Genomic DNA, 24,809 nt, shown 5'->3' on the forward strand with positions numbered 1-24,809 from the left:
GTGTATGTGAGGCGAACGAAAATAAAACCATTTAAATAATTGGAAATCGAACAAATCGCGCTGCTGCCAGCAGAAAAACACAACAGAATGGGATGCCATGATGAATAATAAGGAAAATGGAGATAGAAACGCATGCAAATTTAGAAAAAGCCACTGTGGGAGGTCAGTCGAATCCCAAATTCTAAACAAAATGGTGTCCAACAACTAAATTCAACTATAACGTTTGTGTTGGCCTGTATGTTAATTTATACATCTGTTTTTGATATGTGAGCGTGAGTGAAGTTTTTGCCAAAAATCTGCAGGAAAATAAAAACAAATAAATCAGAGTTGAAATGCGAAATATAGGTAGAAATCATCAGTATTATTTTTCAACAGTATTATATTTCCAATTATGATGGAAATTATTTTTAATAATTAGGTTGGTAATATAAGACCAAAGAGATTTAGTTTAATTCCCGTCTGTCTCAGATAATCTTTCAGTCCATTTTAAAAAAGTTTGCTCTTTTCGCACCATTTATTGAACAAGTTCCCATGTGAATTTCACACGAATTCACGTCCCAACTCTAAAAATGGTTTTATTCGCATAGAAAACGTAGATACACAGATACATACGTTTGGGTGTTTGGTCCGCAAATGCGTGTTAGATTGTTGATGTGCAAAATCTAATTAATTATTTCATTAAAAATGGCATTTTATTGACATTCTAATTTGGATTTTTAGAATATTTCGTCCCGAATCGTGTGTAGACTACACACACAGCCGCGAGTACATACATTTCCCTATGTACAGATAGTACATGTGTATGGTTTGGCATCCTCCCCCGCAATCATCGCGTGGCGTCGGTTCGGTCAACGTGGCGGATGAGCGATTTTAATTGGTTTTTAACTAATTTGCTTGCATTGAGTTAGGTCCTCTCCTTCGCTCCTCCCGAAAAAAGGAATAATGCGGCAGAATTGGAGAGGCCGTACCAAAATTGCATTGTTCACACCGCATATAATTCGATTTGACATTTTTCGCCAAAATATAATCGACATTTTTTATGAAAACTAATCATGCAGGGTCCTACGAGAATTCGTATTTAAAATATAATCGTAATTTAACTAAAAAACCTACATCCACATTTTGAAAACAATTTCTAGCTTTAATTTACGAACTACATAACTTGACAAAATGGTCCCCATCCTGATCCAATTTGAGTCAATTTCCTGATTTTATATTCATGCGTGAATTTTGTTTATGGCTTCCCCATCACTTTCCCCTTACAAGGACGAACGCCCTACAATATGAAGTCATAAACGATATAATCATAACTGTAAAAATAATGAGGGAATCAAGAAAAACCGACACACACACACAAAGGAGCTACTTGTACCTCGGACTTTGTGTACATTCAATGATTCTCCCACTGACAGCTCAAATGCAAATCGTAAAAATAACAATCATCATCATAACGCGCCTCCCTTCCTTGAATCCTAGTTATAAAGGATGGATGTCAGAAGAAAAGGGGGTTGAAGGCGCGTGACGGATGGGGTAAAATATTTACCAAGGAACTTAGTTCACTTGCCAAGGCCTAGTATCAATTTACCAAAAATAACAAGTGACGAAGAGAGATAAAAGTTATTAGAAGCTAGCATACCCAGTAAATTTTGGGAAGGCTATCACATGTAGTATATTTATTTTACATTTTCCAAAATCAAAATCGATTGATTGTTCATTTTATATTTATACGCTTGAGGTAAAAAGCACATCTCGAATAACTTTTCAAAAATAATTATTTTACTTTATTGAGCTCGTTGCAAAATATTCTGCCAATTCGATATACCCTTCGGGGCAAAAGTTTTCGGGGTGTTCAAATAGTTAGTACAAATTTGATTGTGCCCATGGCCAACAGCAGTTGTTGCTGGCATTTCCGCAGTTCTAGATACGACCCCCAACCCTTTTTCATACGCGTGTTTGCACAGCCATATATGTATCTATAGATACTATAGTATGTGGATCGTTATGTATATACCCTGATGGGTGTGTGCACATACATATGCCTAGATATCTGTGTATTTGCAGATGATTGTGTGTTGTTTAGTAATTCGTTTTTTATTTACCATTATCATTTACATTTATTTGTTATTATGTTACGCTCAACTCCAGCCCCCAGGACATGCCGAGGTCCTTTCCACACGCCCTCTGCGAATATTCCTTTCAATTACACACACACACAGAAACAAAAGGCTTTTGGCCTTTTTTGGCTGCCAAAACGTACTGTGTTTTGTTTAACGCAAAATTCTGAAATGTTTTGTTTTTAGGCAGTTGCCACTGCACTCTGCCATTTGAAAGTTGAGCATTTGAAGTGTGGCATGCATGCTGAATGCAATTGCGTCCTTTACACACACAGACATCCGCTGATTACATGTGAAAAGCGTATTTGTTGCCGCCTTTTTTCCCCCATTGCCCATTCATTTACATATTTTTCGGTTACCAAGCCGGAAACTATCTGTTGTTTTATTTTGTTGTGTCTTGGCCGGGTTAGTTATTGTATTGTATGGCAGTTGCCCCCGCCGAAGCCCCGAATTTATGCGATGTGCGAGGCGCAGCGAATGTTTGTTCAATAAACGAAATAATTGCCAGCAAATGTGTTATGATGAAATTGTTTTGGGTTACTTCATAAATTAGCGCAAACAAATGCACGCAGCTCAGCGAACGCAGAGGGTTATGGATTTGGGGGTGTCAGCCGACGACCCTCTCTATAAAACCATAGTATTGGTTCGGGTTCTGAACTCTCAAGACTTTCCCGAAACAGGTTTACTTGTCTGGCACTAATAAAATATTCAGTGCATTTATTGCAATTAATATAATAAATGACTAGTACAAATTAAGGCTCTGTTGCGTACTACCCAACTACTTTAATTATTCAACTTGCCGTTCACTCATTGCACAATTAAGCCTTACCAAGTGTTTCACTGGTTTCAAACGAATTGGCTGCATTGCTGGCCAGCCTCCTTCGATTGTCTTAGTCACGGCCAAAAGTGATGGCCATAATCGAGTTTAAAATGCCCCATCATTAATCAACCGACGACGTGAGTCAGTGCGGCAAGGAGTGAGTAAGTGAATGAGTACCCATGGAAATTGTGAACATGATTTTCAAGCGGAATTCCACATGTACCATGAAAAATTACCAACCTGCAACTGCAGGCGCCAATTGCAAGCGAAGAATTTGTAAGATTCGAAGGTAGTAGGAACAGGGACTGGGAAGTTCCGCCTCCCATAATATTCGATCGCATAGGTGTAATCCGAGTCTTCATAGCGATCGTAATCCAAGACCAGCGACACGCTGAACCCTCGAAACCTCGAGATGTATGCGTTTATAAATATTTTGATGGCGGTACATCGATCAGGTTGGTTTTCTGCCTTAAAGCGAGGGGAGAGCGGCAGCACACCGAAGATGGATGGATTGTTGTTGGTTAACTCCTCTAATGATCTTGTACAATTATTTGAACGGTGCACTTGAAGAATCACTGTAATGTTTAGGGAACTTAAAAAAAGGTTATTTCGTTTATTGATATTATATATATTATATTATATTTATTAGAATTTATAGAATACAATCGCACCTGTTCTTTAATACCTTTTCATCTTAATAAAAGATACGTTAAATATCCTATGCTATGTCTTAAAAATCAGGTCAATTGTATATACAATGAGTATTATTTTTCCCAAGTGTAAGACAAAGATCTATGGAGTGGCGGGGAACTTCAGCTCCATTGTTTTGTGGCTTGTAAACGGTTAAATTAAATTGATTTGCGTCTAATGCCCCCGACAAGTGGCCCGCTCGCGATGGTTCGGTGGTTCGGTGGTCTGGTGGAGGTTCGGCGGGTCCGCTCGGGTAATTAATGGTTTCATTAGACCAACCGCGGATCCAGCGGCAGTCCGCGTCCCGGTCCCGCTGCTTATGTATGAATAATTGGTAATAATATTTAATGATTGGCCCACCTGCCCGAGCAATTGTATTTGGATTTGAGCCATGCGAAGACTGAACTTAATTTCTGTTTCTCTTTTGCCTTCCAGCAAATAGCTCCGTCCATGGGCGCCGCGGCAAACACAGTCCGGTGAAAATGGACAAAGGCCGCGCGAGGCTGCCGCCGAATTAGCAGAGAAGCCGGAAAATCCACACACGGACGGGCAGTGCAAATATTTGCCAGGCCCCCACAAACAAAAAAAAAAAGGAGCAACACACTCAACAAAGGCGCCCAATAAAAAGGGAAGCATTTGTGCGACAATAGCCGGGGAATTAGCCACAAAAGAAGAAGCAACCGGGTCCATTAAGACAGCCAGGCAACCAACAAATCCAACAAATCCAACCAACCCATCAGATCCCATCCCGGCTAGACGAGGTCCACTTAAATGACCGAATCCACACAGCTGCAGACGGCGGAGAACAACAACGCGGGCGTGGTCAAAATGGAACCCCCGCCGCCGGCGACCTCCTCCGTTTCCGTATCCGCCGCCGCAGCCGCCCACGCCCTCTCCTCCCTCTCCTCGCTCTCGATGGCCGCCACCGGCTCCGCCCTCTCGCCGGCCACGCCCCCGCCCTCCCTGAACCTGTCACATCAGCAGCAGCACTCGCAGCAGCAGCAGCAGCAGCAGCACTACGCCCTCAAGTGGAACGACTTCCAGAGCTCGATCCTCAGCTCCTTCCGGCACCTGCGGGACGAGGAGGACTTCGTGGACGTGACGCTGGCCTGCGACGAGCGCTCCTTCACCGCCCACAAGGTCGTCCTGAGCGCCTGCAGCCCCTACTTCCGCCGGCTGCTCAAGGCCAATCCCTGCGAGCACCCGATCGTCATCCTGCGCGACGTGCGCTGCGACGATGTCGAGAATCTGCTGAGGTGAGTTTGCTTACATAGAATACGCCCTAAAAATATTGGGCTTCCTATAAGAAAGGGTCTATATTATGTGCGACCCCATCAGTTTTCATTAGTGTCAGTATCACATTTGATTAAAATCCAATTCATTACTTAGTCTAGATTTTAAAATGACATGTTAAATTGCTGTTTCGGTAAATCTTTTTTAACTAAAGGTTGTCCTCTGGTTAAATGTTAACTTTCTTTGACATATTGCACAGTACAAACTTAAGAAAGAAATAAGCATAATTTAAGAATTATTAGTTTGTTTTTTCAAAGATGTTTTAGAACAGATGTTTTAGATGGGGCACAACTTATTACCGTTAACTACAGGTTATTTACTGGATAAATTCAGTTTCCGAAAAACTTTGAAATCAGGCTAACTTTCTCAAACGCTTACTCAAATATGCAAATAAAATATAAAAGTTAGTGGTATTTTTAAAGATGTCGCACAACATTTAAGGCAAAAATGTAACTTTTATTTAATTTGTTATTTAACTTGTTAACCTCTTCAGCTTTATGTACAACGGTGAGGTAAATGTGAGCCACGAACAGTTGCCCGACTTCCTGAAGACCGCGCACCTGCTGCAGATTCGTGGCTTGGCGGATGTCAATGGTGGTTATCCCTACTCCAAGGCTTTGTCCGCCGCCTTGAGCCACAACAACAGCAGCAACAGCAGCAGCAATAACAACAACAACAGCAGCAACAGCCTGAGCAACAACAATAACAACAACAACATAGCCGAGAGCAGTAATCACAACAAGATTAGCAGTTACTTGCCGCCCACTCAAGCAAGTGCCGCAAGCAACAACAATGGGAACAGCAGCAACAGCAACAACCACAGCAGCAGCAGCAGCAACAACAGCAGCAGCAACAACATCAGCGGATCCCTGAACAGCAGCCTGAATTCACCGTTCAGTGCGCCGCCGGTACCGCCATCGGTTACCGCCTCGAGTGCAGCGGCTGCGGCAGCAGCGGCTGCCTCGCTCACCGCCGCAGTGGCAGCAGCAGCGGCAGCAACGGCCAGCAGCAGCAGTGCCAGCGGACAGAGCGGCGGCTCGAGCGGTACGCCCGCCATCCAGGAGCTGAAGGCATCGTCGGCAGCGTCGCCCGTAAGAACCCCGAACCCCAAACCCAATCCCAGCAAAGTAAAGTGTGCAGTTCCAAGAAATGCTAGCACTCGACTTGGTTGTCCCAATCCAGACTCTTACTAACTAGTGGTATATCAATTCCTTATATTTCTCCGAACTCTAGGCCAGCAGCAGCAATCACTGGGACATGGGTGAGATGGAGGGCAGCCGGAAGAGCCACCTGACGCCGCCCCCTCAGAAACGCATCAAGAGTGCCGATTTGTTCCGGGCCCAGCACGGCATCAGTCCGGAGCGATTGCTTCTGGACCGCGAGTTCCCCGTAGCCGGACAGCATCCCCTCACCAGGAACAGGAGCGGTCGAGATACTTCCAAGGATCGGGAGCGCAATTTGGAATTGAGGGAATCGCTACTGGGACAGGCTCTGGAAAACAGCAACGGACAGCAGGCCAATCAGGTGGGTTTACTTCAAAGTATATCTTCCATATTTCTTATTAAATACCCGATTATAATATGGGGAAATGAGATCTTGAGATCTTGATATTTGACCTGTTTCGTATTGTCTAAAATTCTGATAATTTCTTTTTACAGAAACACGATCTTGGCCAGAGCGCGGGTGAGGATTCGAACAGCAGTGATACGGAGCCCTCTGATCGGGGCGATGGACAGCACGATGGAACCCTCGACGGCATCGACAATCAGCGCTCGCACTCGTTCCCCAATGCATTCCTCGGCCTCCAGGGCATTCCCGGCCTTCTGCCAGGACCCTCCGGCATCAACAGTGACTTCGGTAAGTCGAGCTTTCCATGTCTATATCTCTCATTATATATCGATAACGAGCTTGCCCTTCGTTTACACTTTATTATACGAAACCAAATTGAATATTTGCCCCTTGTGTATGATTTACAAATCGATTGGAACAAGAGTGTTTAAAAAAAAACAAATTACACATATGATTTGCATTTTGCCAGACATGTTTTGCATACATAGTAACTAACTGTCGATTTATCGATAAACAATTAGGGAGGACACGTATCCAAAACAGCAACTAATTGGCATAAAAGAAATATCTGATATATTTAAGACTCTTAAGACCGATAAAAGAGGTTATAAATAAGAAACAAAAACGATTTGAAAACAAATTTTAAGAGACGTTATCGATTAATCGAATACTTGCCTGTTCTGTATTATTTGTGAAAAAACAAAAAGAAAGCCGATATTTTGAATATGATTTGCATAGTTTTTAAAACATATTAGGATGTACTAACTATCAAAGGATAAGCCGATAAATGCATCATAAATGTATAAAAATAATTGGCTACATAAGAAAAACAAAATTCTTCTCGAGTACTTATCGGTTTATTGCATATCTATTGCATTCAACATTCATGTGTAAAACTATTATAAAAATCATCTTAAGTAGTTTTAGCTTAGCATTTAAGCAGTGAAACTCACAAATGAACCATTTCTATAGCCCCATATCTTATTCCAATAATAAACAAGCTTAATTTTCCCAATGTTCGATCGTAACGAGCTGACCAACCCAATCATTAGGCCCATAACCAACTGTCGCTGGTCCAGGACAAGAACCTCTACCAGATCCCACTCAAATACCATTCCCAATCCCGTCCTGAGGGCCAAGAAATATGCGCGAAGCACGTGTCGCATTAGGCCAGGGATATGTAACTGTTGGCCGGAACATTCGGCGTGTGATTATAAACACATTCGGTTTGGGGTACGTAATGTCCGGCCATTCACGTATGTGCAAATGTTCTACATAACGGACGACAAAAAATGATTATTGCCATTACCAAACACTATTGCTATCGACATAACTACGGCTATTGCTATTACGGTTATTGTGATTATGATTACCATTCGATTGTGGAACGGAAGGATGTGGAGATAAGGTGCACTGGAAGAAAGGCGGTCTTAGGACTATGTTTCAAAATACATTTTTATATTCTAAAAACAGAATTTGTTCTCTTTCGTTAGGATGTATTTACTTTAGAAAACCCACAGTCTCATCAATAGGACCCCTTATTCTCAGTGTAGATAAAAGCTTTACAAATATGATTCGACCAGATCCTTATTCCCGCCTCCTTTTGGGTTGTTTGTGTTCTTAAGCACATGACACGCACTTTGTCCGATGTCGCAAATGTCGCATTTAACGCGCATTAAAATGATAATAGCCCCGTCTTGAGACCCAGACCGAGTTCCATCCTTCGACCGATTCGTGGACCGACGATAAGCCCCGAGTGTCGTTTAATATTCAGGGCACATAGATCATTGCAACAAATGTTGGCCGGCACTTGGTCAGTTTAGTGAGACACCGGGCTGAAAGGCTGAAGAAGATGGCTGCGCAGAGAAGAGAAATCAAATTTAATAAAGCATAAACATTCAATAAGCTTCGGAACGAGCCAAAGTCATTTGAAATTCCGAGCAGTAACAACGGCAAAGGGGCGGTCCCGGGACTTTTGGCCATTTGGAAATCCGAATCGAAAATATTAACGGCCCGAGCAAAAAGGATAAACTTTTGCGCAATGATAAAAATGATAAGTTTTTTTTTTCCTGCCTTCTGTTTTTCGTTCCATGTCCGCCCACATTTTCACCGACCCGCCCCGCCCCTATTTTACCGAACCAAAAAAAGGGCGACACTCGAGACCATACATATTTAGATTTTATTTCGTTTTATTGCTTTTTTGTGCATTCGATTTATTTGGTGGGCATTGGCAATGGCCGAAAACGGACTTGGAAATTGCGCACATGTGTGCGCAAGGACTTGAGAGCTAAGTCCTGTCCCCTATCCCGATCCCGCCCCCAGTAATATGAGTTGGGTTTGCATTTTAATATATTTACTCGGACCCCACTCCGCCCCCACAAATGTCACACACTCGCAATCAGATGCGGGCCCAAAAACTACAAAAGACGAACGAGAAAAGGAGGAAAAAGTTTACTTTGCAAAAATCCATTGCAGAAACATTTATAAAGTGGCCCCGGCCGGGCCAAAACCAGGACCTAGCCCGAAATTGTCTTCGAGGAGCAGGCACAAAAAGGACTAGAATAGCATGGGAGGACATGCACTCGGGGAAATTGGTGATATATTAGTTGGGAAGTACCAAAGTGCCATATACAAAAGGTAAAATAAACGGATTTCTTAATAAAACAAGGCAGCGAGGAATTTTAAAATAAGAAATATTCTAGAAATTCTCATACTTATATGAACAACTTTCAATACTATCTAAAATATTTAAACTTCAAATTGAAGCATGATATTATAGTTTTCCCACTGTGTACTTAAAAAACTGTAGAAAGGAAAGCAGGACATAGAAAATCTGGACTCTTGCTAGGAGGCGTCTTCGCTGTCGTTGCCGAGGACATTTTAAAATGAAAATGATATCGGGGAGACAAAAAAGGAAGCGGACAGCCAGGCCGGCGGCTGCGGCCTCGTCAGGTGGGCGGAGGGCAGTGGGTGGTGGTTCAGTGGGTGGTTGGGTGGCTGGTGGCCGGAGGTGGCCCAAACATTGACAGCAAATAAATGGCAGCCAAAATAATAACAGCAAAGGGGAGGTGGTGTGTGTGTGTGACAGGACAAAGGGAGGCTGCGATGGCTTACTTCAAATCAGCTAAATCTGGAAAAAGAGTGGGAATCCCAAGGAAAAAAGGGTTCCTGGCAGTAGGTGCGAATACTGCATTTGGCGCCGGCGGCGTGGGCGAAGAAATGCAGGCAAACAAAGTGAAATAGAAAGAAATCATTGACATATGAGGCCAGTTGCTCATTTCTTGGCCAGACCGAATGCAAAAGTTTCCGGAAGTCGAGGGGCAGCCCGGGGGCGTGGCGAGGGCGGAGCACCCAACTTGGCCGGACCAACTGGCGCTGTCTGTCCTCCGCTGGGCATTTGCCATTTGGAAGCTAATGCGCAAAGTTTCTTTCGATTTGCTTCGGTTGGGTTCTATTTGCCAGCTGCTCACAAATGCATTCTGTGCTCCACCATCTTATGTCACTTCCTTGGGCTGCAGCGCCAAGATGGGCGAAAAAATGTACAGTTTGGAATACATTTACCATGGTCTAGATGATTAAATCGCCCGTCTGCATGTGTCATAGTTGCTAAGATTACCAAGGATATATTGTGGAGAGGTTTTGTTGTAGATAAATAACTTTACCTTGTCAGGGGTACTTCAATAACTTATTATTTTTAAAATATGTAAAATACATTCGGAAATTAGTAGCTTCTTTAAAGGACTTATTGTACTTCAGACAATTACAGGTACTAAAGTTTAACAGATCGATCGAGTGCATCGCTTGCCTTAATTATATTTTAGTGGTAAATCTGCTGACTCAAAATGTATGCCAAGCGAAGGATTAGAATCTGCGCCAGGTACAATTTACGAGGGTGTGTGTGTCTGTCTTGGTTTTGGGTGTAAGACCCGGCGATAGAGACATTTAATGACGTACGCTCCCAGGGTCTTGACTACCCCCATTTCCCCTTTTCCCCTGAAGAACTGCGTGAAATGCGTAAAATTAGCAGCCGGCAGCCAAGGCAATAAGCATGCGAGAAACATTATTTCTCAGGCCAAACAAAACGCACCCAGTTTGGCTCAGAATGTGGGGATGTGGTCTATACGAAAGGTGCGTGTTCGAGTCCCTTACTCCCCATCATAGTCTACTGTGTATACAAGTCCTGGCTAGCATTTGTTGGCGTGTTTGCATTTAATAAATTCGATTAACAACGGAATAAATACGCTTAAATGCGGAAAATAATGAAAACTAACGAAAAGCGTTTTGTTAGCCACCGCTGCCCTTTGTCGGCGTCGCCTGGGCGCCGCTTTCATTCCACCCGGCATTCAATCATTCCATTCGGTTATTCAGTTTACGAGCTGTGTTATTATTGTAAATATGTGTGGTGCCATGGATGTTGTAGCTGTAACAAATACAAATACATTACGTGAATAAACGCACCCATTATTTCATTTCATCAAGAACCATTAACGCCAACACGCCGCACACTTCGTACATACTTTAGTTGCCGTATCTGCGGGGTCCTGTTTTGTACCGCGCCTAGTGTGGCCAGCTTTGCTTACGAGGCAGCCCACACCACCCACTGTTTTAGCCCACCTTCACCTACATCCACTCCCCCTCCCACTCCCCCTCCAGCTGCTGCAAATGAGCCAAGGACATGAAAATGCTCAAGTAGAGCCACATACTTACACATACACATGGGGGCCGCAAAACTTTTGCCCGGATAATGAGTAAAATGATTGGAAATACATTTGCAGTGCGTGCGTCTGTCGCATGTATCCGTATCTTTGTGTCTTGGTCCAGCTTCAATCGTTCAATGTATCCTTGTCCAGGACATTGTTATGTCATCCCAAAGTTGTTCGACGGGAGATGTGGCAAAAGGTTGACGATCCCCGCTCATGAAACGGTACTTAAGAGAAGGAAATCCATTTAATTTTATTGTATAATGGAAAAAAATGGTCTGGAGATTTTCTAGACCACATATTTGTCCCATATTAAAAGTAGTTTGTTATAAAATACATTTGGTATATTGATATTTAATTTTCAATGGGTACAAATTGAAATATAGTAAAGATAACATTTATTATACAAAATTTAAAGTATATTTTTGTTTATTATAACTGATCCCCAATTTTATCTTAATTAAATAAGAACCATAATTTCATATCAAGGCCTTGGGCTAGTTACTACCACTATATTACTCAAAACGATTTGAGTTTAGGATTCAGTAATCCGCTTGCCCAAACCCTCAAAAGGCTAGTTAAATGGCCTAATATTGTTAAAATCCCTTAACGGTCCAGCATTTAAAACTCCATTTGAAATCCAACAAATGATGCGCTGCAAAGTCCTACAAAATAATTCACTTTTAGGCAGCTTTACTTCACTCACTGGACCTCTGAAATTGTTGCAGATAATTCTCAAATATATATGCTTTGATGGCTTTATACATATTTTTAGCCCAATGCCACGCCCGGCTTCGGAAACTAAACAAAACAAAAATGTTATCAAATTAATTTCAAAAACTCCATCTGCTGCACGTCACACTCAAGTGAGTGTTGGTGAATGGACGGGTGGGCGTCTGAGTATATAACTTGGATATCCCCTGGCCTATTCTAGTAGAATATACGTATGACGACAGGAGCGGGTCGAAAGCTGGGCAGGAAAGTGGCAAAAGTGCCAGAACCGGAGACACTTTGGGTCCCTCGGACGGGACAGGCCGGTGGAATTGGGGGATGGACCGAAAACGAAACCGAAACTAAAAACTTTCGAGTTAAATTCCCGCTCTAATGTTTATGTAGATGAGGGATTATGTCATTGTGCGCCCCACACACACACGCACACACACTCGCCGCCTCTCGAAGGAAAAACCAAAACCAGAAACCCAGCAACGGACAGCGGACAGGTTTCCACATACGAGTATACCATATATGGGGGGTGGTCCTCCCGGTGCTGAAAAACCCATTGCAACACTTGAAAATTCTAATTTTCTGCTTAAACTTCAAATGAAATTGTTTTGCACGCACACTTACACACACACACGCACACAAACAGTTTTCAAATAGATGCGAAAAATGGAAATGAAAAACCATTATTATTATGTATGTAGGAACAGGAATAGCTCTATCCATCTCTCTCTGGGGCTGCAAAATCGGTGGGTGGGAGTGGACAAGTGTTTGCCATAGGAAATACATTAAATTTAAACAAAATTCCCTCTGCTTCTTCTGGCCGCTGCTCTACTTGAGCTTAACTCACACAGACACAAGTACGGGGGCCAAATGCAAAAGTTTTGCTCAAAACTATTTCGTTTTTGGGCAGGGTTGAATTTCGGGTTCCCAAAACCAAGGATCCAAGGGTTGAGAGCGGCCCTTTTTGCCACGTTGTATTTTAAATTCAAGTGGTCGTATGTAGCAACAAAGCATCCATCTGCCCACACACCCGTCCGTTTCTGTATGCTTAAGGATTTCGTTTACAGAATCCGAATCCGAAACCAAATCCGAGTGCGAGTGCGAGTTCGAGTCCGTTTCAAATGCGAATTTATTTCCAACGAAAATATTACAAAAGTCAAAGACAGAGCTCTTTTGCCCCGCACCCGAAAACCACCTTGGCAAAAAGGTCATTTTTGGGCATAGAATTTACATAAATCCATATGGATGTGTGCGAGTCTCGAGTTGAGTCCCACAGCCGAGTCCATTTGAAGTCCTTTTGGCCTCCTTGGGTCCTTCGGCTCCACTTCGTTCGGCGCCTGCAATCTGTCGGCATTTTCGCTTATCACTCGGAGCTTCGGATTCCGTTTGCAGCCTCTATTGATAGCTACACTAAAAGTATTAACGACGTTCTGGAAAACAAGTTTGTATAACTAGTGGTTCCAGATTGCAAGGTAATATTGCCAAAAAGAGAAAATTATTTTGATTAAAGGTAAACAATATTTATTTAAATGGTTGTTTTCTTTTGATAGTACTGAAAACGTATAAAATTTATAAAAGTTGAACACATTTTTGGAAAACTTTTAGGGAAACAGGACTTTAACCATAATTTACATAATGTTTTGGTTTTGAAGCCAGTGTTATAAAATGGTTTTATTTATTGAATTTCAAAAAAACATTTTATAACGAATTCCTCATTTAATAAATGCTTTTCCCAAGTGTATTAAGAAAGGTTTAGGAGCAGCAAAGGAGGGTTTTCCATGTGTGCGTGCGGTTTTCAAACGGAAGACGGAAAACTTGCTTCGGATCGGCCTTTTTCCATTTGACCCCGATGCCACCGCATCTCCGCCCTCGCTTCCGCCCGTCTTCTTCTTGCCTTTTGTGGATAGGTCTCAGCTTGCTCCTCCCGAACCGAACCCCCTTCCATCCTCCGCCTCTGACGCATTGATATCCCTTTTAATGGATGAATTATTGCCGCACATGCGAAAGTAGTTGCTGCCCAGGACTTCACCCCCTTGAAAAGGAGGGTTTCCACTTACATATCCTTTTCACACAGACACTCGCACAAGACGGAGCATTTGTTTGCATTTCATTTCCTTCAGATCTCCCTCTGTGTGTGTGTGTGTGTGTGTCTTTCACATCCCAATGGCCGGGATTTGGTTGTTTGTGGTGGGGTTGCAGAGAGTCAGAGGGTTTAGTTGACAGGCCACGCTGTGGAGGTCAGTTAATTAAGGGCGGACATAGAACAGAAATAACTCTTTTGCGGTGCGGTACCCCCCGTTTCATTTTCCATTCCTCGTCCCCCTTTTGATACACAAGAATTTAGCTGCGCGGGAATGCGCCAAATATCCGTAATAATTGAAGGATATTACATCAATAAACCACCACGTACCCACTTACACGTGGGTGGGTGAGCTCTGCATTTTAATATTTCCAAATATCACACACTCACACGCTGGCGTATAATTTAGGCTTTGACAGGCGGGGCCACCTACCACCTACAACGAGGTTAAATGTGCGTGTGTGGGTGAGAAAGGGGCGGCGGGTCGAAAGGGGGTCGAAAGGGACCGCAGGGGGTGTCAGTCAGGCGGGCATTCGAGCGCCAACAGCCGACGCCATAAACTAAATTTATTGCAAATATTTCCTCAGCAATGAGCAATTTGTGCGATCGAATCCTGCGCCTAAGTGGGCGAGGGGGTGGTGGTACCGGGCTAAGGGAGGGGATTTGGATGGGGGTGGTGGTTCGTTATGCCGCCCGGCGAACGTGTCGATGATGTATTTCACTGTCCAGCATTTGACCCAAACAAAAAGGGAGAAAAACGGTGTGAGTACCCCCACCAAAAAAAAAAAAAGGGAATACCAGGCTAACTGGCCATCAAACCGATACAAATCTGAATAAAATGTCTTTTTCGTGCAGTGTTTTTATTGATTCGGCCACACAACCCCATCCCCATACCCCTATTCTATATCATTTTGCACTATTTACTTATATTGCCAACTAAAATCTAACACAAAAAGAGTTTCTCGGTTTCTGTCAGAGAATTACACGCAAAAACCGAAAAGCCGGGAGAGGCAGTCAAATGAAATTACTCATACGCCCAGTGTGCCGCAATCAAACACACACACACACACACACATAGAGTGCGAGAGAAAGAGAGCGCTAGACAGGCCGACAAAATGGTTGGCCAACGACAACCAAACAACAACTAAAACAGCAATAACAAACATGAATTTTAACAAAATACAATTTCAATACAATTCAAACTTTCTAACACACACACACACACGCACACTTAGATAGGCCAACAGACACATACAGAGGCAGCCACGCATAGCAAAGTGAGCGAGAGGGAGAGAGATGGAGCTACAGCATGCCACCATCCAGCGGGGAGGGGGTCCTATTTACCCCCTCCCACTAAACCCCCCTCCGAACCGCAGTGCCGACATCGCCAGCGCCCAAGCACCGCCAATCTACAAGCACCACCCAAAAACCCCTTTTTCGATCACCCACCCATCGACCCCTCCACCGCTCCACCCACTACGCCCCTGAACCCTGAGCCGTGTGCGAATATGAAACTAAAACTTCCTCTACTCATTTCCTGTCCTGCTCCCAACCGCATCGCCTGCTGATGATGAATAGAAAGGGGGTCCTACAAGGGGCGGGGGGCCATGGGCGGCGGTGGGCAGGGGCCAGAGCCGGGCGCAAAAACTATCTCGACCGACTGTCTCGCCAGTTTTCAGTTGCGTTCTAAATTCATACATTCATTACCATCGCATTTCATTCACACCCAACCACCCATCTAAACCAACTACCCCCCAGATCCCCGCCCCTGAAAGAAGTTAAATACAATCGTTGGTCCGTAAACAGGGGCGTGGGAGGGGGTCGTTTCTGCAGGGGGCGGTGGGTGAGTAGTTCGCTGCTCATAAAGTAATAAATTGTACCGTAAATAGTGCGGCGCAAGTGTTCGATGGAAGGACGGATGGATAGATGGAAGGTTGGATAGATGGATGTACAGTGGGCGAGAAGGACGAGGGCGAGGAATCGAGTTGAAAGGCATTAAAATGTGGGGCTAGGGGCTAGGGGGTGTGGAAACGTTCGACCACTGACTGAAGCTATTCATCTTTGACTCGACTCTTCCTTCATGCGAAGAGGTCCTTTCAACAGCTGCTCGCAACCGCAAAGGATCCGCAGCCAGCAGAAGAAAGATTAGCATTGTACCCTTAAAACACAAGTGTGGGTTACGGACTGATTTTAATCCCCTTCAGTTGGGTAGTCCTGTGAGGGCTTTATGCAGATATACATATCTAGTTTAAGTAAGATATCTATTGTACCTGATTCAATATAAGAAAATAACTTAATATATTTAAATAACTTGATTAATATATGTATAGTTTTAAAAAATTAGCCGCTGTCAATACTGAAAAAAAGCTTAAGAATGAGTTGACTTTAGGTAATCCTATACATTTTTTTAAATATTTCGGAATGGGAGAGTAGGATTTCTTTTTATTTGGAATTAAAATACCCCAAGATCATCATCCCCGAAGTTTTTTCCGGGGAATGACTGGAACTCCTTGAGCTATTTAAGCTATTCGGTGAATGCTAGCAGCATCTGAACCGCCACCCCTCGCCCACACACACACACACCTATCAGCATAGTAAATCCCCGACGCCCCCACCTTTCTCCCCCGCAGACATCGAAAAAGTAACCCATACCCGATCGCCTAATCCCCGGCAACGTTAACCACATACGACCGCATCGTTCATCATTTGGCCGTGCGTGCTGACGCCTTTTTGGGGGTGGGGGTGCACCCCCCACATAGTGGGTGGTGGGCAGCGATAGGGTGGCTGGGCATCAGGCTGCAGCCTGTACTAATGAATTACGCAATCTAAAACTATGTACATTTAATTCAAATTCACAAAACTGTACGCCAAACTAACCGAGACGAAATCCCACACACACTCACATGTGCAAGTCCATGCGGATTTTCACACACACACACACACTTACAGTGGGACAAACTTTGGGCAAACTTTTTTGCTGCCTCGGCCGGCGTCGCTGCCTCGGCTGCTGTATATTTTGGAATAATTCAAAGCGAATACATTTCGGACCCTCAACCACCCATACGAACATCCATCTTCGCTCCAACCCCATCAGCAGCTGGCCGGAGTCCACCGCCCCCCCTTTGGAAAACCCAAAACCCCCCTTCGCCACCCCTGAAAGGCCTAAGCATTTCGCCCATTGCCCATTGCCATTCCATTACCGACACCATTGGCGTCAACGTCAGCATCCATCGCACATGTCCTTGCAATTGTTCCGAGTCCTCCCAGGACCACCCACCTTCAACCCCCCCTTACACACACATGGAAAGAAGGAAAACACGAGAGCGAAAGCGTGCGCAAAAAGCAACAACAAGTTAGATTCCCATATAATATTCGTACACACTTTGCAAACATGTTTGTCGATGATGTATTATACAAAATGCCCATAAAAAGGCCCGCATGAGAGAGACAGAGTGCCCCGAAAAAAAGGGATAGAGAGAGAGGTGGTGTGTGTGTGTTAGAATGAGAGCAAGCGATGGCGTAATCATCGTTTGTCTCTCCGCAAATACATGTGTGTGTGTGTGTGAGCCACTAAATCGAAATGCCAAAATGCCCATTTCTATTCCATTCCATGGCTCTAGAACCCCGCATAAGCGATACAGACATTTCGTTTTTTGGGGTAATACATCAAACTAGCCGCATCAATAGCACACTCGCACACAGAGACAACCCTTATATCCATGTGTGTGTGTGTGTGTGTGTGCGTGTGTGTTTAGTTGCATGAGGCAACAAGGACAACGAAAAACAATGGGCCAAGTTAATACGAGTGTGTGTGCAAGTGTGAGACGGAGAGTGTATGGAAAAAGAGTAAAATACTTCATGCAGAACCGAGCCAAAAAACCGAATCGAATAGAACAGACAACGAAGAAGAAGACGAAGAAGCCAGGAAATGGGCAAAAGCAGGGAGGAGGGGGGGGGGGGGGCATCTAGGGGGAGGGGGGCAAAAAGTTCTTGCCACCAAAAGTAAAGGAGATAATCTTGGCCAAAGACGAAGTGAGGAGCGAATTGCTTGCCAAGAGCCAACATCGCTCACCACCCCTTTCGAGTCCCCAAACCCGAGCCCCCTTCACCTTCTGAACTCCGTTCTAATGACCGCCAAGATAGAATGACATTTGGGGCTGTCAGCTTTCATTGTTGGGTCCGTTCTTGTGTTGTGCCTCCCCATATGTGTGTGTATGTAGTTGTGCGGGTAAGTGAGTGTACGGATGTCGAGAAGAAAACTTTAAGTACACAGGGCCCAAGGAGTCGGGTTCGGTTTTAAACCAGCCCAAAGAACAGTGGGTCTGAATGGGTCTATAAGATGGTTTTAAATTGGGTATTATAGCGATATATCTATTTACCGGATTAAAAATAGAAGCCTCTTTTAATAGTTCTAAAGTATTTCAAACACAAAACTGGTTGTTTCTTATCACTTTTGTAATATGTATGATCTAAAACTGTCCAGAAGTCTGTAGAATTCGTTACGAATACAATCTTTTATTTAGTATATTTTATTTCATATCTAATATATTTTGTATCTTTTCAATCGTCAAGACTAAGGACGTTAGGTTTAACTTAGGAGTAGCAATAGAGTAATCCAAGTTTCAAAATTAAATATAAAGTTTTGGGTGCTTATAATACTTATACCATTTATTAGTGATATCTAAAACATCGGAAACAAATGTATTACTATACCTAGTATACTTTTAGGAGTTTCCTACTTTGATAATATAAAAACTTCGAATTCTCCAAGTTATCATTATTTTCAATTATAATAATTATTATATTTTATGAACCATCTGTGATCTCTTGAGATCTCACCCAATTTCTCACCACTGTGCTCGAGTTTTTGGCCCTCGGGAAAGATGGCAAAGGGCAACATTTTGGCAATAAGACGCCTTCTTCGGTCCAGGCGCACAACACCACACAATTACAATCGCCGAAGGGGGGCGTTGCGGAAAGGGGGGCGTGGCAGGGGCAGGGAGGGGGGCGGATGAGGTGCGGAGAAGCGGCAACTGCGGTCCAAGTACGTGAAAATTGATAGATGAGTTATGGGGTCGCAGGGTGAGGACGAAGGGTTCGCATGCATATGTCCTTACACGCACACCCACAGCGAAAGAAAGGGAAAGAGAGAGTAAGATAAAGGTCTTCGCCCCCCTTCCCCCTCCCCTCCCACAATTCCTCACGAACCCCTCGAAATGCTCGTGTAGTTGAATCTGTCTGTCTGTATGTGTAGTTGGGTTTTGCAAGTGGCAATGAGTCCGAAGACGTTCATGTCCGTCCCAGCTGTCCTTTGGCTGTCTGTGTGTGTGTTAGACTGTGTGAGTGTGTGGCATGCATGTGTGCGAGTGTGAGTGTCTGTCTGTGTGCGAAGGCAAAGCATTTTTCAACGTTTGCCTCGGCAGCCGGGGGCATTAAAAGTTTTCGTATTTATTTTGTAGTCGGTTAACAATATTCCTTTGCTGTCTTACCCGAACCACCCCCCCCCTCTCGGCTACCCCCTCCCCCTAAGCTCGACCGTTCGACCCACTCACACAGACACACTGGCATAAGGGACACACGTACGTGTAACACTTTTGTAATTGTATGCGTGCGTTTTGTTTGCGGACGTGGTCTCGTGGATGTCTTGGACTTCTTACACACACACATAGGAAAGGGGAGACGTGTGGGGGAGGGGGGGCATAGATAATATATAGTACATGGATGCTTGAGCGCTCAATGTGTGTGTGTGTGTGTGCGGGTCGAGCTGAAAACTTTTATGTGTAATACATCAATTGCAAAAAGATAGCCAAATGCTGTTAACTTTATATACAACTCATACATGAGTGCTGTGTGCGGCTGCATGTGTGCGTGGGCAAGTTAGTGAGTGGGTGGTGGGGTGGCTGGGTGGCTGGGTGGCTGGGCAGTGGTGTTTCTTGGTGGTTCACGGGGAGTTACTTACGCTCCTCATGCGGCGCAAGTAAAAGATACATTTATTATGTGCGAAGAGCGATGAACACAAGCGATTTATCCTTTTTAACTTGCCTGTTCGCTTTATCTCTGTGTGTGGGTGTGAGTGTGTGTGAGTGGGTCTTGCCCGTGTGTGTGTCCCAACTGGACCACCCACATCTCAGCCGAGTGACTAATTTATGGCCGCCACCAGCTTGGCTCCGCCGTTTAAGCCCGGCTAATTTCGATTCTGGCCCGCCTAAGTAGGCAACACTTTCTGCTAGGGGTTTCTATGGGTAGTTCGAAAACGCGCGCCAGTTACGCTCCCCCACAAAAATCATATTAAAAACACGTTGGCCCACTAAAACTTTTCTCATTTCAAAAGTTAAAAAAAGGCAGACAAACAAACGGTATTATCGGCCGGGGCCATCAGCATTCGTCACAGGCCAAGGAGCAGCTGTCCCGGAATGCTCGATACCTCGAGAATCCCTGTATCCCCATGCCCAGTGTGTGTACACAAAACTTCTCGACTTGATCTTGGCATGTGTCCGCCTTGAATATGCATTCGAGGCGTCACTTACCATTTTTTCCCGCTTCCTCTAGCCTCCCTGAAACTGCGATGTCGATGGCGAATGTCAATGCTGATGTCGGTGCTTGGGACATTCGGGAAAATTGGAGGCAGATTGGTGTGGGGGAGGTGGTCTGCCTGCCAGTTCATATATCACTCGGTGTTGTCCCCCCTCCCTCCGGAACTCCACTGTCGTCACACATGCTCAACGGCAATTTCGCTTTCAATTTCAAATGCTATCTATGAGGGAATGCGAAACGAAGTCGCCGCCCACACTTACAGTCAAATGTATGTGCAGGGACAACAAAGATAAAAAAGGTAAAGAAAAGGGTAGCCAGCACCCAAAATACCCTAACAACCCAGGGTTACTTTGCCAACTATGAGAAGAGTTAAGGGTGAATAACATTTAAGGGGATTATAAAAGGAACATTAAAGAGTTTAAGTATATGTTTAAATCCAGTTAATATGGGAATAGAAAAACCATCTAGGCAATACATTTAATTTTTATAATTTTTCAAAATTGATGGTTAAGTTTTTGAATCCATTGTTAGTTTACTAACAATCTAAACCACCCAACTTAGTCACCCCTCGAAAGAGTATCTATAAAGAAAAGTGGAAGAAAGCAAAGCGAACAAGCAAACTTGTTTGCAAAGTTTAAACAACATTTCGTTTGGCTTTTGGCTGGCCGTACGTGCCGTTGCCCCGCCCCCTTTGACCCCCCTCCCCCAGCGGACAAAACTTTGTCATTCTTTTTTTCGGTTTTTCCTGTTTTTCTTTTGTGGCTGCGTTTTATTTATAAGATAAACAAATGCAGAGATGGATTGTCCCGGCATGTGTCGCCTGACATCTGGGCAGCATTGGCAATCTAAAGTGGGTTTCCTAAGATAAGTCCTGACCAGTTTGCTCCCTTCCCCACAAAAGATAACCCTGAAAGCTAATTAACTGCGGACGGAACGAAGTGCGTATCTAATGAATTCGGTCAGCGATTTTACGACACTTGGTCGCATATGAAATTGCCGTCCGAGTAATCCACTTTATCCATAATTCAATCACAACTATTTTCGGTGGTCGGAGATCGTAAAACTGCAGGACGCCGCCAATTTGTATTTGCCAGATACTTGAGGCGCAGATATTCACCAGTTTTATGACAAAAATTCGCAAATAAAACGGACCATAAAAATTAATAAAAATCCAGTGTCCGACCCGCAGTTTTATAGTTTTATTATCTGGCTAGATTTCGAATTGACTTGGATTGCCCGACGATTCTGGTCACTTTCAAAAATTCAAAAGCATTGGAAATATTGCTGAGCGAGCGCTCGTAAAAATCTGAGTGGGTGGGTCCCACTGACCAGCCCTCAAAAAAGAGGACAACCCAAAAGGCCGAAAACCATTTTCCCCCGAAAACTTATTAAGTAATAAATTCCAATAAGAACAAAAGGCTGGACGAAATTACAAGAGGCTTCGAGGGCAAAATATGCATAACAGCAATAATAATAATAATAATAAGCGAGGTGATAACGATCGCAAGACATCGAGAAATGACCGTTAAACACACCTACGACGCGCCCTTTGCAACCCTTTTGACCCCTGACCCCTGGACAGAGACAAAGCGCCGCTCGGAAATGTTTACACATTGGCCGCGGAATGGGAGCCATAATATCAATGGGCCGGGCCCATTGACGCGAGTGATTTATATAGAAAAATTCATTATTTGCCGGCACCTCCCCCCCCCCCCTTTCTCCTTCCCCCTCCACCACTCATGCAGTCCATTTTCGAAATGCAAAACGATACCAGAATCGGAAAAGGGAAAGGGAGGGGACCTCGTTATAATGGCCCCTTGGCGCGAAAGGAAATGTTACCCAAGTCGCGTCGCCGCTTTATCTTTAATAAAGCTAATTTCTATTGCCGCTAACAGGACCGCGACATGCGAGTCCTCGCGCAGGGATTGGAATCTCAGGAAGCCAGGACTCGAACTCGGACTCGGACTCCTTCGCCGACTGATTGCCGTCGCGCTGCGATTGAATGCTCCGCCGGTAATTGATGTGGGTGCGGAGGCCCTAAGTCCGATGTCTTGCATAACCCGATGGGCTTCCCTAACGCGAATTGGCACAGAAAACGCGCTCGCATGCGCCATAATTGATGGGACAGTGGCAGTTGCTCACCAAGCCCAAGACTTCGAATAGGTGTACACGCCCTAGAATATCTTTAATCGCAGGGGTCTCTTTGTGAGCGGAAATTAACAATTACTAACCCAAGTCGGATTTTTATAATCCAGAGGACCCTAAAAATGCATAGCAAAAGTGTGTTTAGTGTGACCATTTTTTATTTGAAGAATATTATTTTCGAAAATCCGTTGTTTTATACAAACACCGTATTTTTTTACATTTTTGACTTTTGTAAAAGAAATTGTATTCTGTATTTATTAGTAAAAATGCTTTAGATCGTAGTCTCCATTATTTGAACTCTTGGTGGCCAATAGTCAGCCGGGTTATGAAAGTTCGACTGTACGATCACTTTTTGAAGACAGATGAGGTCACCCTAAGTTTAATAATCGTTTAGAAACTAAATTTTATTTATTGCCTAATGTAGTATATGCATTTACTTTTGCAAGCTTACTCATCTGATGCCTTTTCCATGCACAACAGTCTTTGTGTCTACAAAAATAGACACTTATGATGCATAATTATTAGGAAAAATTGGGTTTTGCATTTTATATTTCATTAATTATGCACAGCCACAGAGGTGGCCAAAATGAAGAGGAGGAGACGCACCAAGTGGCTGTAAAATTACGCACAGACCAACGCACACGGTTCCGGACTCTCGAGAGGAGGCTCAAAAGGCTTCTCCTGCCCCGTGCAGTTCACTCTTACACACCTGTAACCGGGTGTCCAAACGCATCTTTCACAAAAAGTGCACCTGCCAGGGGGGAAGGGGGATTCTTACGCCTGATTTGATCCGGGCCACACAATGTCCTCTTTCAGGACTTGTTCTTGTGGCAGTCACTTGCAGGCAGGAGCTGCCCTCACAGACACACATCCTCTGGCGGGCTGACATCCTTTCGGTTTCCTCAAATGTGACAAATTCGAAATGTGCTTGGCTGGTCAAAGGAGATCGGTCCCATCCTGTCCTGCTCGGATGGGATGCCCCGATGTCCTGGCTGCACTTGAGCGCCGGCCAATCGACGAGGAGCTCGGGATGCTCGCCGAAGAAAACTGTGATGCGGCCATGCATGTTTCATGTGCATCTAAGCATATGCCAGCTCGTTCGCCAGACAGGGCCAGCTATACGTACAATATATATCCGAGGGGGGAGGGGGGATCGGAAACCCTTGCATATTGCATTTTCCATTTTATTCGATTGGATTTTATTGTATTTTTCACTTGATATATTTATGCAGCCGAATTGTTTGCCTTCTCCCTTGAGTTGTCACGCACAAAGGCAGAACTAAATTGTTTAATTTGATTTCAGCTTTTTTGGGGTCGCCTTGCGTCATGACCCCTGCACCCACCCATCCCATCCCATGCCATACCATATCATACCATTCCATCCCATCCCTGAGAATCCCTGGCCCTCCCAAAAATGACTCAATATTCCGATTTCGATAGCCCTCTGGCATGGGCCTTGGCAATTTTGTAGACATTAAATTGCGTTTTATTTTTCAATATTTATTATTATCGAATATTGAAACGAAACCGAACTGGAAATGGAAATGGCGCTGCAAATGGGAGCGGGCGAATGCAAAGGGACGGGGCCAGGTGTTTTCCTCTGCACGCCACTCGGATAGGGGCTATATGTATATGCACAATCGCAGTTCGCATATAGAGTTGTACACCCGTCCAATCTGGCAATGGTTCCATGGCACGCGATTCGCCTTCCCACACCTTGATCCACCCCTTTTCCCATGGGTTATATCCGTGCGTTTTGCATTCTTAGAGCGGAAACCTAATCCATCACTTAAATCGCCATAAAATATTTACCCAGAACTGATTAAAATCATAATCCTAAGTCGGGGATTAGCTTCATATTGTGAGTTTCACTGCAACCAGAGTAATATTGTGTAAATAATATGTATTAATTTGTAGTTTCTTATATTGTTTGCACTCGTTGTAATATAATTTAATTAATCATTTGCCTGCCTGCCTGCCAAAAACCAAATATGTGTATAAATGTAGTATCATATATATACTCTCGTATAATCAACTGACATAACTTAACCGATGTAATTGGCTAAACCAAAAAAAGAGAAAATGTGCTCCAAAATATTGGCTCAAACCGTGTGTGTGTACTTCCGATTGAGAGAGTAGTT

The 24,809-nt window shown here is 44.1% G+C and overlaps 1 protein-coding gene across 4 annotated transcripts in view; it reads left to right on the top strand.

Moving 5' to 3' along the window:
• ab (BTB/POZ-zinc finger protein abrupt) overlaps window positions 1-24,809 on the top strand; it is a 50,754-nt gene that overhangs the window by 19,758 nt on the left and 6,187 nt on the right. For 3 of the 4 annotated variants that reach the window (XM_036815719.3, XM_036815727.3, XM_036815724.3), the window contains exons 4-7: window positions 4,060-4,880; window positions 5,411-6,044; window positions 6,151-6,441; window positions 6,576-6,774. In XM_036815719.3, the coding sequence (XP_036671614.3) occupies window positions 4,396-4,880; window positions 5,411-6,044; window positions 6,151-6,441; window positions 6,576-6,774 (1,609 nt within the window). In that variant the 5' untranslated portion in view covers window positions 4,060-4,395. The remainder of the gene's footprint in view (window positions 1-4,059; window positions 4,881-5,410; window positions 6,045-6,150; window positions 6,442-6,575; window positions 6,775-24,809) is intronic. The other variant, XM_036815732.3, reaches the window with a different exon arrangement.

Source organism: Drosophila suzukii, chromosome 2L (genome assembly GCF_043229965.1).
Source record: "Drosophila suzukii chromosome 2L, CBGP_Dsuzu_IsoJpt1.0, whole genome shotgun sequence".
NCBI classification, from domain to species: Eukaryota; Metazoa; Arthropoda; class Insecta; order Diptera; family Drosophilidae; genus Drosophila; species Drosophila suzukii.